Raw genomic sequence first — 13,436 nt, 5'->3', positions numbered from 1 at the left:
AATTTTGAGTTGTTTTTTTTCTGATAGTCTTAGGGTGGTGGTGCTTACTACTAAAAAATTGAGCTAAAATTCTCTATTCTTCAGGATTGAGTAGGGCTCTGTCCTTACTAGAACTCAGGTAATTTTCAGATGATTAGAATCATTAAATTTGGAAGAATTAATTTTTTAAAATTTTTTTTACTAAATTTTGATTGTCTGATAGCGTTCGGGTGGTCGTGCTACTACTAAAAATTGAGCTAAAATTCTCTATTCTTCAGGATTGAGTAGGGCTCTGTCCCTACTAGAACTCAGGTAATTTTCAGATGATTAGAATCATTAAATTTGGAAGAATTAATTTTTTAAAATTTTTTTTACTAAATTTTGATTGTCTGATAGCGTTCGGGTGGTGGTGCTACTACTAAAAAATTGAGCTAAAATTCTCTATTCTTCAGGATTGAGTAGGGCTCTGTCCCTACTAGAACTCAGGTAATTTTCAGATGATTAGAATCATTAAATTATAATGAATTAATTTCTTAAAATTTTTTTTACTAAATTTTGATTGTCTGATAGCGTTCGGGTGGTGGTGCTACTACTAAAAAATTGAGCTACAATTCTCTATTCTTTAGGATTGAGTAGGGCTCTGTCCCAACTAGAACTCAGGTAATTTTCAGAAGATTAGAATCATAAAATTCGGAAAAATTAATTTTTTAAAATTTTTCTTACTAAATTTTGATTGTCTGATAGCGTACGGGTGGACCTGCTACTACTTAAAAATTGAGCTAAAATTCTCTATTCTTCAGGATTGAGTAGGGCTCTGTCCCTACTAGAACTCAGGTAATTTTCAGATGATTAGAATCATTAAATTTGGAAGAATTAATTTTTTAAAATTTTTTTTACTAAATTTTGATTGTCTGATAGCGTTCGGGTGGTGGTGCTACTACTAAAAAATTGAGCTAAAATTCTCTATTCTTCAGGATTGAGTAGGGCTCTGTCCTTACTAGAACTCAGGTAATTTTCAGATGATTAGAATCATTAAATTTGGAAGAATTAATTTTTTAAAATTTTTTTTACTAAATTTTGATTGTCTGATAGCGTTCGGGTGGTGGTGCTACTACTAAAAAATTGAGCTAAAATTCTCTATTCTTCAGGATTGAGTAGGGCTCTGTCCCTACTAGAACTCAGGTAATTTTCAGATGATTAGAATCATTAAATTTGGAAGAATTAATTTTTTAAAATTTTTTTTACTAAATTTTGATTGTCTGATAGCGTTCGGGTGGTGGTGCTACTACTAAAAAATTGAGCTAAAATTCTCTATTCTTTAGGATTGAGTAGGGCTCTAACCCTACTAGAACTCAGGTAATTTTCAGATGATTAGAATCATTAAATTATAATGAATTAATTTTTTAAAATTTTTTTTACTAAATTTTGATTGTCTGATAGCGTTCGGGTGGTGGTGCTACTACTAAAAAATTGAGCTAAAATTCTCTATTCTTTAGGATTGAGTAGGGCTCTGTCCCTACTAGAACTCAGGTAATTTTCAGATGATTAGAATCATTAAATTATAATGAATTAATTTTTTAAAATTTTTTTTACTAAATTTTGATTGTCTGATAGCGTTCGGGTGGTGGTGCTACTACTAAAAAATTGAGCTAAAATTCTCTATTCTTCAGGATTGAGTAGGGCTCTAACCCTACTAGAACTCAGGTAATTTTCAGATGATTAGAATCATTAAATTTGGAAGAATTAATTTTTTAAAATTTTTTTTACTAAATTTTGATTGTCTGATAGCGTTCGGGTGGTGGTGCTACTACTAAAAAATTGAGCTAAAATTCTCTATTCTTTAGGATTGAGTAGGGCTCTGTCCCTACTAGAACTCAGGTAATTTTCAGATGATTAGAATCATTAAATTATAATGAATTAATTTTTTAAAATTTTTTTTACTAAATTTTGATTGTCTGATAGCGTTCGGGTGGTGGTGCTACTACTAAAAAATTGAGCTAAAATTCTCTATTCTTCAGGATTGAGTAGGGCTCTAACCCTACTAGAACTCAGGTAATTTTCAGATGATTAGAATCATGAAATTTGGAAGAATTAATTTTTTAAAATTTTTTTTACCAAATTTTGATTGTCTGATAGCATTCAGGTGGTGGTGCTACTACTAAAAAATTGAGCTAAAATTCTCTATTCTTCAGGATTGAGTAGGGCTCTAACCCTACTAGAACTCAGGTAATTTTCAGATGATTAGAATCATGAAATTTGGTTAATTAATTTTTAAAAATTTTTTTTACTAAATTTTGATTGTCTGATAGCGTTCGGGTGGTGGTGCTACTACTAAAAAATTGAGCTAAAATTCTCTATTCTTCAGGATTGAGTAGGGCTCTGTCCCTACTAGAACTCAGGTAATTTTCAGATGATTAGAATCATTAAATTATAATGAATTAATTTTTTAAAATTTTTTTTACTAAATTTTGATTGTCTGATAGCGTTCGGGTGGTGGTGCTACTACTAAAAAATTGAGCTAAAATTCTCTATTCTTTAGGATTGAGTAGGGCTCTGTCCCTACTAGAACTCAGGTAATTTTCAGATGATTAGAATCAATAAATTTGGAAGAATTAATTTTTTAAAATTTTTTTTACTAAGTTTTGATTGTCTGATAGCGTTCGGGTGGTGGTGCTACTACTAAAAAATTGAACTAAAATTCTCAATTCTTCAGGATTGAGTAGGGCTCTGTCCCTACTAGAACTCAGGTAATTTTCAGAAGATTAGAATCATAAAATTCAGAAGAATTAATTTTTTAAAATTTTTCTTACTATATTTTGATTGTCTGATAGCGTACGGGTGGACCTGCTACTACTTAAAAATTGAGCTAAAATTCTCTATTCTTCAGGATTGAGTAGGGCTCTGTCCCTACTAGAACTCAGGTAATTTTCAGATGATTAGAATCATTAAATTTGGAAGAATTAATTTTTTAAAATTTTTTTTACTAAATTTTGATTGTCTGATAGCGTTCGGGTGGTGGTGCTACTACTTAAAAATTGAGCTAAAATTTTCTATTCTTCAGGATTGAGTAGGGCTCTGTCCCTACTAGAACTCAGGTAATTTTCAGATGATTAGAATCATTAAATTTGGAAGAATTAAATTTTTAAAATTTTTTTTACTAAATTTTGATTGTCTGATAGCGTTCGGGTGGTGGTGCTACTACTAAAAAATTGAGCTAAAATTCTCTATTCTTCAGTATTGAGTAGGGCTCTGTCCATACTAGAACTCAGGTAATTTTCAGATGATTAGAATCATTATATTATAATGAATTAATTTTTTAAAATTTTTTTTAATAAATTTTGATTGTCTGATAGCGTTCGGGTGGTGGTGCTACTACTAAAAAATTGAGCTAAAATTCTCTATTCTTCAGTATTGAGTAGGGCTCTGTCCATACTAGAACTCAGGTAATTTTCAGATGATTAGAATCATTATATTATAATGAATTAATTTTTTAAAATTTTTTTTACTAAATTTTGATTGTCTGATAGCGTTCGGGTGGTGGTGCTACTACTAAAAAATTGAGCTAAAATTCTCTATTCTTCAGGATTGAGTAGGGCTTTGTCCCTACTAGAACTCAGGTAATTTTCAGATGATTAGAATCATTAAATTTAGAAAAATTAAATTTTTAATTTATTTTTTACTAAATTTTGATTGTCTGATAGCGTTCGGGTGGTGGTGCTACTACTTAAAAATTGAGCTAAAATTCTCTATTCTTCAGGATTGAGTAGGGCTCTGTCCCTACTAGAACTCAGGTAATTTTCAGAAGATTAGAATCATAAAATTTGGAAGAATTAATTTTTTAAAATTTTTCTTACTAAATTTTGATTGTCTGATAGCGTTCGGGTGGTGGTGCTACTACTAAAAAATTGAGCTAAAATTCTCTATTCTTCAGGATTGAGTAGGGCTCTGTCCCTACTAGAACTCAGGTAATTTTCAGAAGATTAGAATCATAAAATTTGGAAGAATTAATTTTTTAAAATTTTTCTTACTAAATTTTGATTGTCTGATAGCGTACGGGTGGACCTGCTACTACTTAAAAATTGAGCTAAAATTCTCTATTCTTCAGGATTGAGTAGGGCTCTGTCCCTACTAGAACTCAGGTAATTTTCAGATGATTAGAATTATTAAATTTGGAAGAATTAAATTTTTAATTTATTTTTTACTAAATTTTGATTGTCTGATAGCGTTCGGGTGGTGGTGCTACTACTAAAAAATTGAGCTAAAATTCTCTATTCTTCAGGATTGAGTAGGGCTCTGTCCCTACTAGAACTCAGGTAATTTTCAGATGATTAGAATCATTAAATTTGGAAGAATTAATTTTTTAAAATTTTTTTTACTAAATTTTGATTGTCTGATAGCGTTCGGGTGGTGGTTCTACTACTAAAAAATTGAGCTAAAATTCTCTATTCTTCAGGATTGAGTAGGGCTCTGTCCCTACTAGAACTCAGGTAATTTTCAGATGATTAGAATCATTAAATTATAATGAATTAAATTTTTAATTTATTTTTTACTAAATTTTGATTGTCTGATAGCGTTCGGGTGGTGGTGCTACTACTAAAAAATTGAGCTAAAATTCTCTATTCTTCAGGATTGAGTAGGGCTCTGTCCCTACTAGAACTCAGGTAATTTTCAGATGATTAGAATCATTATATTATAATGAATTAATTTTTTAAAATTTTTTTTACTAAATTTTGATTGTCTGATAGCGTTCGGGTGGTGGTGCTACTACTAAAAAATTGAGCTAAAATTCTCCATTCTTTAGGATTAAGTAAAGCTCTGTCCCTACTAGAACTCAGGTAATTTTCAGATGATTAGAATCATTAAATTATAATGAATTAAATTTTTAAAATTTTTTTTACTAAATTTTGATTGTCTGATAGCGTTCGGGTGGTGGTGCTACTACTAAAAAATTGAGCTAAAATTCTCTATTCTTTAGGATTGAACATGGCTCAGTCCCTACTAGAACTCAGGAAATTTTTTTTTGGAAAATAATTGAATTTTTGAAAAGATTTTATAAAAAATTGAATACTCTCGTGAAATTTTCTTGAAAATAATTGAATTTTTGCAAAGATTTTACCATTTAAAAAAATAAATTAAATTGTTTCGAAGGATTTATTAAAATTTTAGAAAACAATTGTATTGATGAAATTTTCTTTAAAAATAATTGAATTCTTGCAAAAAATTTTACTAATTTATAAAAAGAATTTAATTTTTACGAAAATTGTTATTTAAATTTTAGAGAATAATTGAATTTTTTCGAAAAATATTTATAAATTTTTTTTTTTTAAATTGAATTTTTTCTTGAAATTGTTTTGAATATAATTGAATTTTTGATAAGAATTTTACTATTTATAAATATAATTGAATTATTCGAAGGATTTATTAAAATTGTAGAAAATAATTGAATTTTTTCGAAAAATATTTTTAAAATTTGAATTAATTCTTTTGAAATATTTTATAACGAATTAAAAAAAACTCGATTCTTTCGTTAAATTTTTTGAAAATAATTGAATATTTGCAAATATTTTACTAGGATTTAAAAAATAATTGAATCGTTTCGAAGGATTTATTAAAATTTTAGAAAAACAATTGTATTCGTTCGTGAAATTTTGTTTAAAAATAATTGAATTTTTGCAAAAATTGTTTGCTATATTTTCAAAAAATAATTGAATTCTTCAGAAGAATATTATTATTCTATGAAAATAATTGAATTCTTGTGAAGAATGTTATTAAAAATTTTTGAAATTAATAAACAAGTATAATTAATTAGTAAATTAGTTAATAATCGAATTTTTTTTAATTTTGAATCTGAATTTGCATAATAATAATAATAATAATAAATTGAATAGCACGTTCCGCGCCTAACATTTGCTAATTAAATAAATAAAGTGATTAATTTTTGATAAATAAGCGAAATATTCTTTACCAATTGTGAGTATTTCTAAATCCGTATTTGCAATAACATCTTCTGCTGTTTTCTGAGATCGCTTGAGATTTTCATTATAGACTTGGACATCTTTTTCTAAAATTATAAACAAATATTCATTTAACGTTAAAAATTAATAATTATTTCCTTTCTTTTTTTAATTTTTTTTAATGTTAATCTTTGTTATTTTGTTACCAAAGAGAATTTCTGTATCGTCAAACACGTCCCATCTTTCGATTGCCTCGAAAGCATCTTGCAGAGCCTTTAGAGATGTTTTATTGTCAATTGCTTCTAAAATATATTTGGACGGATTCAAATGGGTATAAAGTAGAGGCATCGTCTCGCCTGGTAATTCAAAAATTTGTGCCAATCCTCTCCAATCTCTATGAAAAAAAAAATAGTAAATAAATAAATAAAGTTTTCGTTAAAAATTTGAAAATATAGCTTTAGTTTAAAAATTTGAAATATATTTTTAATTTAATAAATTTTAAATATATTTTTAATTTAAAAATTTTTAAATATATTTTTAATTTAAAAATTTTAAAATATTATTTAAATTTAAAAAATTCAAAAATAGGAATAAAAAAAATACCTTGGTAATCCATTATCCCCAGGCAGTACTCTTATAGGATTTAATAGCGTGGAAATTAGCGTGATTGAATTGTTTGACAATGCCAATAGAGGTACCGCTGACAAATCCATTTCATTTATTCAGTATCTCTAGAATTAAAAAAAACCTTTTTGAAAAAGTCAATTTTTGAATTTTTCAAAATAAGTCAAAAATAGTCTCAATTTTCTTAATTTCCATCAAAGAAAAAAAATTTTTTTTCTCTGACCTTACTGACAAAATTTTTCTTTTTCTGATTCTATGTCCCTATATAAGTAAAAATTGTGATCATTGAGAAATAAATGACGAAAATTTTTATTATTTTCATTTGAAACTTTGCATGAGTCTAGGTACTTGAAAAATATATAAAATAATATTTAATTGAATATAAAAATTTCAAATTTTTTATAAAAAAATGACTTACAACTAATTTTTATTTTATCCTTTTAAAATTTTCAAGCAGGAAACTTCACTTATCCCAACACAGATGGATGCACTTTCTCACTGGAAAACACTCGTTCAAAACTCCAACACCAAAGAATTATGAAAAATCATACTTTCTTCACTATACAAAAAAGTTTTGAAATTTATATTTAAATTTATAATTTCCACATTTTTACTCACAATACAATGTTTTAAAATCAAGTTTTTATTTTTAGAGAAAATTTTATATTCAACCGTAAGGTCTACGTCGAGAGGTAAAAGTGAAGAGTCTTTTGCTTGACGCTTAGGACGCAACCTTGGGCCTCATTAGTGCCTTACCCCTTCCCTTGCCTAGAAAAAGGTCCCATTCGGGGACAAGGTAATATTATTATTTTTTGTATTATTTTTATTTTTTTTCATATTATTTTTTCTTCTTAAAACTAATTTCTGTTAGTTAGACTCAAAATTCGCTTTTTTGGGACGAAAAATCAAAAAAACTTATTTTTCTCGAAAACTACTGAAACGATTTTAATGAAATTTGGATATGTTTCAAATGTAGACAAAACAATTCTAGAAAGAAAAAATCAGAATTTAAAAAAAAAAAAAAATTTTGAAATTAAAAAAATTTTTTTTGGGGATTAGTTTTAAAGTTACCAATGTGATTTTTATAGAAAATAGTACCGTATAATATCCCCTTTAACATATATTTTTTCCAAATTTTTAAAAATATAGTTTTTGAGTAAAATGTCAAAAACCATGGTCATGCTATTTGTCACGTACGCAGTAATGCACGTATACAATTTCATGTGATATATCCCTTTGCTTTTAAATTTTAATATTTTTTATATCATAAAATTTCGCTTTGTCGCATTTTTTCTCCAATTTGTAAAATAACTTTTACAAAATTTAATATTTATATATATCCCTCCGTGTATGAAAACAATTTAAAAAGTTATAATATTACATATATAAATAATAATTTTGTAATTTTAAGAAAAGTAAAATATCGTTTTTTGTTATAAAAAAAGTAAAAGATTTTAATATACATTTTGTGTAAAATTGAGAAAATTTATTTCACAAGAAAATTGAATAAATTTATAAATTTTCGACATTTTTTAGGTAAAGGAAGTACAAAGTAATTAGTACTAATGACATTGGCGCACCAGAGCAACAAAGGAAAGTAATTCATCTCGATATAGAGAAAAGTGATGATCACCGAAAAATTTCTGGGCGTTGATCGTTAAAATATATTTAAAATACCATTTTAATACTTTCCTTGTCTGGAAGAATATTGAAAAGGGACTTTTTCATCTAAAAGCAAACGAATTTATTTGTTTTCTAAGTAAATCTTTCACAAAATATTGAGTTCTATTTCGTTAATTCATTTCACGCGGTTTTCGAAAAAAAATTTTGAAATAAAATACAGTCAAGAAAATAAGAATATAAAATTAAAAAAATAATAGAAATGAAAAATAGTATAATTTTTGAAATTATTTAAATGTTAATTAATTATTTTTCTCGTTGAATTTTTAAAAACAATTTTTTGCTAATTTTAATTCTGTAGTTTTATTTCCTGTTGCAATTTTTATCTCTTCCTACTATTTTTTTTAAAGAAAATTTTATGAAAAAGTTTCAAAAATTAAAAACAAAATTTTACTTCGCCTAATGCATTTTTTTTTATAAAAAATTTCAATACTTTGGAAAAATATTCTTACATGTTTTAAATATTTTATAAATAAGAGAAAATTGTTTAAAAAAATATAAAAAAAACCGATTGATATTTATTTTTAAAGACTAAATTTATGATTTGTACGTAATAAAAGAATTAAATAATTTAAATAATATATAATTAAACTTTAAAATGGAATTTAAGTTTCTGTACGAAATTTCAAAACTCGATCATATTTAACAATTTTTTTTAGCAAAGTAATTTAATTTTAGTAAATCGGAATTATTGAATTAATAACTATTTTAAATACACTTTAATATTATTCAACTACTTTTTTGATTATCTGAGAAATATAAAAAAAATTCACTTTAAAAATTAACCATTCTTCATTTCATCGCGATTTTGAATGTTTGTAACGTCGTTAGAGAAAAACCGATTTATACCAAATTTTTGGAGAATGTAGATTGAAGCAATATCTTCTTGCTGCTAAAATTTCGCTTTGGGTTTTGCAGTAGTCTTCGAAAGAAATTGATTCAAAATAAGTGTTTATTTTCGAGGTTACCAACAAGTGTTTTAACTTGAAGTTGATATTTGCAAAGTTTAGTGACAATTATGTAAAGATTTTTGCCTCTGCTTTTAATTGTAAGTTGATTTTTAATTTACACCTGAATTCCGAATCCTTAATTTCCATTTATTGTAAATGTTTATACAGTGAAAATATTTACTTGCACTTACTGTATAATTATAAATATGGACAAAAATAAATACGTCAGTGTTGAGTGTTCGATCACACGTCACACGCTGTATATGACAAATATTAACCTAGAAAACTTAACCTCAAAAATAACCAGTTTTGCTACTATAGTCAAAGTCAAATGCTGTTTTTTCTTTAAATAATACAAATAGTGCACAATATTTATTAGGAATGAATTTGCGGTTAGTGGAAAATTGAAAATTTAAACTTTCGAAATATTATTCTACATTTTACTGACATTGCGTTTATTATTTAGAAAATTTGATCCTAAAAATTGTTGTACTTTGTTCAATGTATTTTATGTGTTTTATGTCAAGAAAATTATAATCATAATATTATAATTTTCAGGGCTACTGAAGGCGGTGGAAAAACATTAGTTTCGAGATTTCAAAAACTGTAGAGCTATTTTTAAGGTATGTCAAAGCAATTTTTGTATAAAAGAACTATTTTGTTTAAAAATATTTATATTTACATTATTTTTACATTCTCATGATAAAAAATGAGCTGTTGGATTTTTGCGTTTTTTTCCTCATCATTACATTTTTTATGTTAAAAGTATTAAATTTATGAAAATTTTACTAAAATTTAACAAATTGTAAAATAAAATCAATTTGTTTACTTTTGTTCATAAATTTTCGTCATTAATAAAAAAATTTAAATTTTTTAAAATTCTGGGTTATTACATTATTGCAATAAACGAAAAAAGTTTATTAAAAAATTATATTATTCTTATAAATTGGTAAAAAAATCAGGAAAATGTTTTATTACAATTTTATCAAAATTTTTGGAAAAATATCAAATTTCTAAAATTCCTATGAAAGTTCTGCGCAATTTTCGGTGTTCAAAAATATTTTAGACGCTTTAACTTTTATATTATGGTTCGAAAAATTAAAAAAAATTTAATTAGTTAAAAATTTTTTTAAATAAATATCAAAATTTAAAAAAAATAAAAATATGAACTACTCTTGTAATTTTTATTAATTTTCATTGTCGATTTTTTAAATATACTTTTTTCATAATTCTAAACAATCAATAATCGTATAGATTTTCAAAAATTTTGATTTTTTCAAAAAATTTTAATTATTTTAAAAAATCAAGTTTTTTTTGAAAAATAACAAAAAATTGTAAATCAGTTAAAAATTACTTTTATTAATTTTCTATATGGTGTAATATGATTTCAGTTACTGAAAAAGTGTATAAATAAAAATTTTTGATACCCCCAAAAATGATCATTTTTGATTGGCTCAAATTTTACTAGTAGTTTTTAAAAAATTCAACTACTACCACATTTTTTATTATTTTTCGTTGCCAAAATTTTTATAAGGCTTTTCTTACGATTCTAAATAATCAATCGTATCGATTTTGAAAAATTTTAATAAAAAAAAAAATTTTTTCAAATTGGCCGAAAATTTTTTTTTTTAATTTTAACTGTATAGAATATAAATTTAGATCCTAAATAATGTCAGAAAAAAAATTTCTTCTTTTAAAAACGGTAATTATCGATGGGTTGAAATTTCACCGATCCCTTAAAAAATATAATTGAATTTTTTTATAAAGAATTTTATCCGAATTTTTTTTAGAAAATAATCTAGGAAAGTTTATTTTATTTTTAAAAATATGTAGATACTCCTTCAAACCCTTGTAGATTTAAATTAAATTTTTTTTTTTTTTGAAAAAGGTTAAATTTATATTTTAATATAGTTGAAAATCGGCTTATTTTTCTACTTTTAAATATACCTAAACAGGAAAGTTTGAATTTTTTTTTCTAGGCATATGGAATATGCAAAAATCAAAGTGGGATGTTTCATAATTATAGATTTTCGCAGATATTAATTTTTTAAAACACATGCGTTATAATTGCGCGTGAAATGTAAACTTTGTTGGTGGGGCGCATTGTGACTTGAGTGAAGTACTACTTTAGAAAAAATCCACTGTAAGCGCAACGATCGAAAGTTGATTTGCTTTTTGATATATACTATATACTTTTAAAAAATTACCATACCGTTACTTAAAAATGACATAATTTTCAAAAACTTTAATAAAATTGTTATTTTAAAAATTCCATTATTTTCAATACAATTTTAGGAAAATTAAATTATTTAACTTGATATTGATAATTTTGATTTTACAATAGTTTTGGATTTCAGTCGATTTTTCGATAACTTTTTGAATTTAAGTTTTCTTCGGGCTCTATAAACAAACTTAAAAATAAAATTCGAAATTTATATGAAAATCGACTGGGACCCAAAACTAATTTATTTCCTGTGGGGTCCTTTTAATAAATCTTAACATTTTACACTTGTTTTTTCGTTTTTTTGTTTTTTAAAGAATTAAAACAGTTAGGATTTTATAAAAAAAATTCTTAAAATTTTATACTTGTTTTTTCCTTTTTATTTTAAATTAAAACAGTTAGGATTTTATAAAAAAAACCTTTTAAAAAATCTTAAAATTTGATACTTGTTTTTTGTTTTTGTTAGAATTAAAACAGTTAGGATTTTAGAAATAAAAACTTTTAAAATTTTATATTTGTTTTTTTGTTTTTCTCTAAATTAAAACAATTAGGATTTTACAAAAAAGACCTTTTAAAAAATCTTAAAATTTGATACTTGTTTTTTGTTTTTGTTAGAATTAAAACAGTTAGGATTTTAGAAATAAAAACTTTTAAAACATCTTAAAATTTTATATTTGTTTTTCTCTAAATTAAAACAGTTAGGATTTTACAAAAAAAATCTTAAAATTTTATACTTGTTTTTTCGTTTTTTTAAAATTAAAACAGTTAGGATTTTACAAAAAACGTTTTAAAAAATCTTAAAATTTTATTCTTGTATTTTCGTTTTTTTTGTTTTTTTTTAAATAAAAACGGTTAGGATTTTACAAAAAAAACCGTCTTAAAAAATCTTAAAATTTTATACTTGTTTTTTTAAAATTAAAACAGTTAGGATTTTATAAAAAAAACCCTTTTAAAAAATCTCAAAATTTAATACTTGTATTTTTCGTCATTTTTCTGTTTTTTTTAAATTAAAACAGTTAAGATTTTACAAAAAAACCGTTTTAAAAAATCTTGAAATTTTATACTTGTAGTTTTTAAATTAAAACAGTTAGGATTTTACAAAAAAGCGTTTTAAAAAATTTTTTAAATTTTATTCTTGTTTTTTCGTGTTTTTTGTTTTTGTTAAAATTAAAACAGTGAGGATTTTAAAAATAAAAACTTTTAAAAAATCTTAAAATTTTATATTTGTTTTTTTGTTTTTCTCTAAATTAAAACAATTAGGATTTTACAAAAAAAAACCTTTAAAAAAATCTTAAAATTTAATACTTGTTTTTTCGTTTTTTTCGGTTTTCTCTAAATTAAAACAGTTAGAATTTTAGAAAAAAACTTTTAAAAAATCTTAAAATTTTATTCTTGTATTTTCGTTTTTTTTTTAAATAAAAACGGTTAGGATTTTACAAAAAAAAGACCTTTTAAAAAATCTTAAAATTTGATACTTGTTTTTTTTTACAATTAAAACAGTTAGGATTTTATAAAAAAAAATCTTTTAAAAAATCTTAAAATTTAATACTTGTTTTTTCGTTTTTTTCGGTTTTCTCTAAATTAAAACAGTTAGAATTTTAGAAAAAATCTTTTAAAAAATCTTAAAATTTTATTCTTGTATTTTCGTTTTTTTTTTAAATAAAAACGGTTAGGATTTTACAAAAAAAACCGTCTTAAAAAATCTTAAAATTTTATACTTGTTTTTTTACAATTAAAACAGTTAGGATTTTATAAAAAAAAACCTTTTAAAAAATCTTAAAATTTAATACTTGTATTTTTCGTCATTTTTCTGTTTTTTTTTTAAATTAAAACAGTTAAGATTTTACAAAAACAACCGTTTTAAAAAATCTTGAAATTTTATACTTGTAGTTTTTAAATTAAAACAGTTAGGATTTTACAAAAAAACGTTTTAAAAAATTTAAAAATTTTATACTTGCTTTTTCGTGTTTTTTGTTTTTGTTAAAATTAAAACAGTTAGGATTTTACAAAAAAACGTTTTAAAAAATC

The 13,436-nt window shown here is 24.2% G+C and overlaps 2 protein-coding genes across 3 annotated transcripts in view; one reads left to right on the top strand and one right to left on the bottom strand.

The window, feature by feature from the left end:
• Nucleotides 1–5,884: 5,884 nt before the first annotated feature.
• LOC122509627 lies at nucleotides 5,885–9,459 on the bottom strand (the record flags this gene model as incomplete). The annotated part of the gene is made up of 5 exons (XM_043623822.1): nucleotides 9,379–9,459; nucleotides 6,976–7,325; nucleotides 6,537–6,664; nucleotides 6,140–6,327; nucleotides 5,885–6,040 (listed from the first exon to the last, which is right to left on the bottom strand). Coding segments are annotated over exons 3-5 (454 nt in total), but the record flags the coding sequence as incomplete, so codon positions are not given.
• LOC122509670 (putative sodium-dependent multivitamin transporter) overlaps nucleotides 9,088–13,436 on the top strand; it is an 82,644-nt gene continuing 78,295 nt past the window's right edge. The window contains exons 1-2 of one of the 2 annotated variants that reach the window (XM_043623885.1): nucleotides 9,088–9,285; nucleotides 9,746–9,810. The gene's annotated coding sequence lies outside the window, so the exon portion shown is untranslated. Of the gene's footprint in view, nucleotides 9,286–9,448; nucleotides 9,580–9,745; nucleotides 9,811–13,436 lie in introns of those variants that run through there. The other variant, XM_043623884.1, reaches the window with a different exon arrangement.

The sequence above is a fragment of the Leptopilina heterotoma genome, unplaced genomic scaffold (assembly GCF_015476425.1).
Source record: "Leptopilina heterotoma isolate Lh14 unplaced genomic scaffold, ASM1547642v1 Lhet_61, whole genome shotgun sequence".
Taxonomy (NCBI): domain Eukaryota; kingdom Metazoa; phylum Arthropoda; class Insecta; order Hymenoptera; family Figitidae; genus Leptopilina; species Leptopilina heterotoma.
Note: the sequence above shows the minus strand (reverse complement) of the source record. Positions and strands in the feature narration are given on the sequence as shown.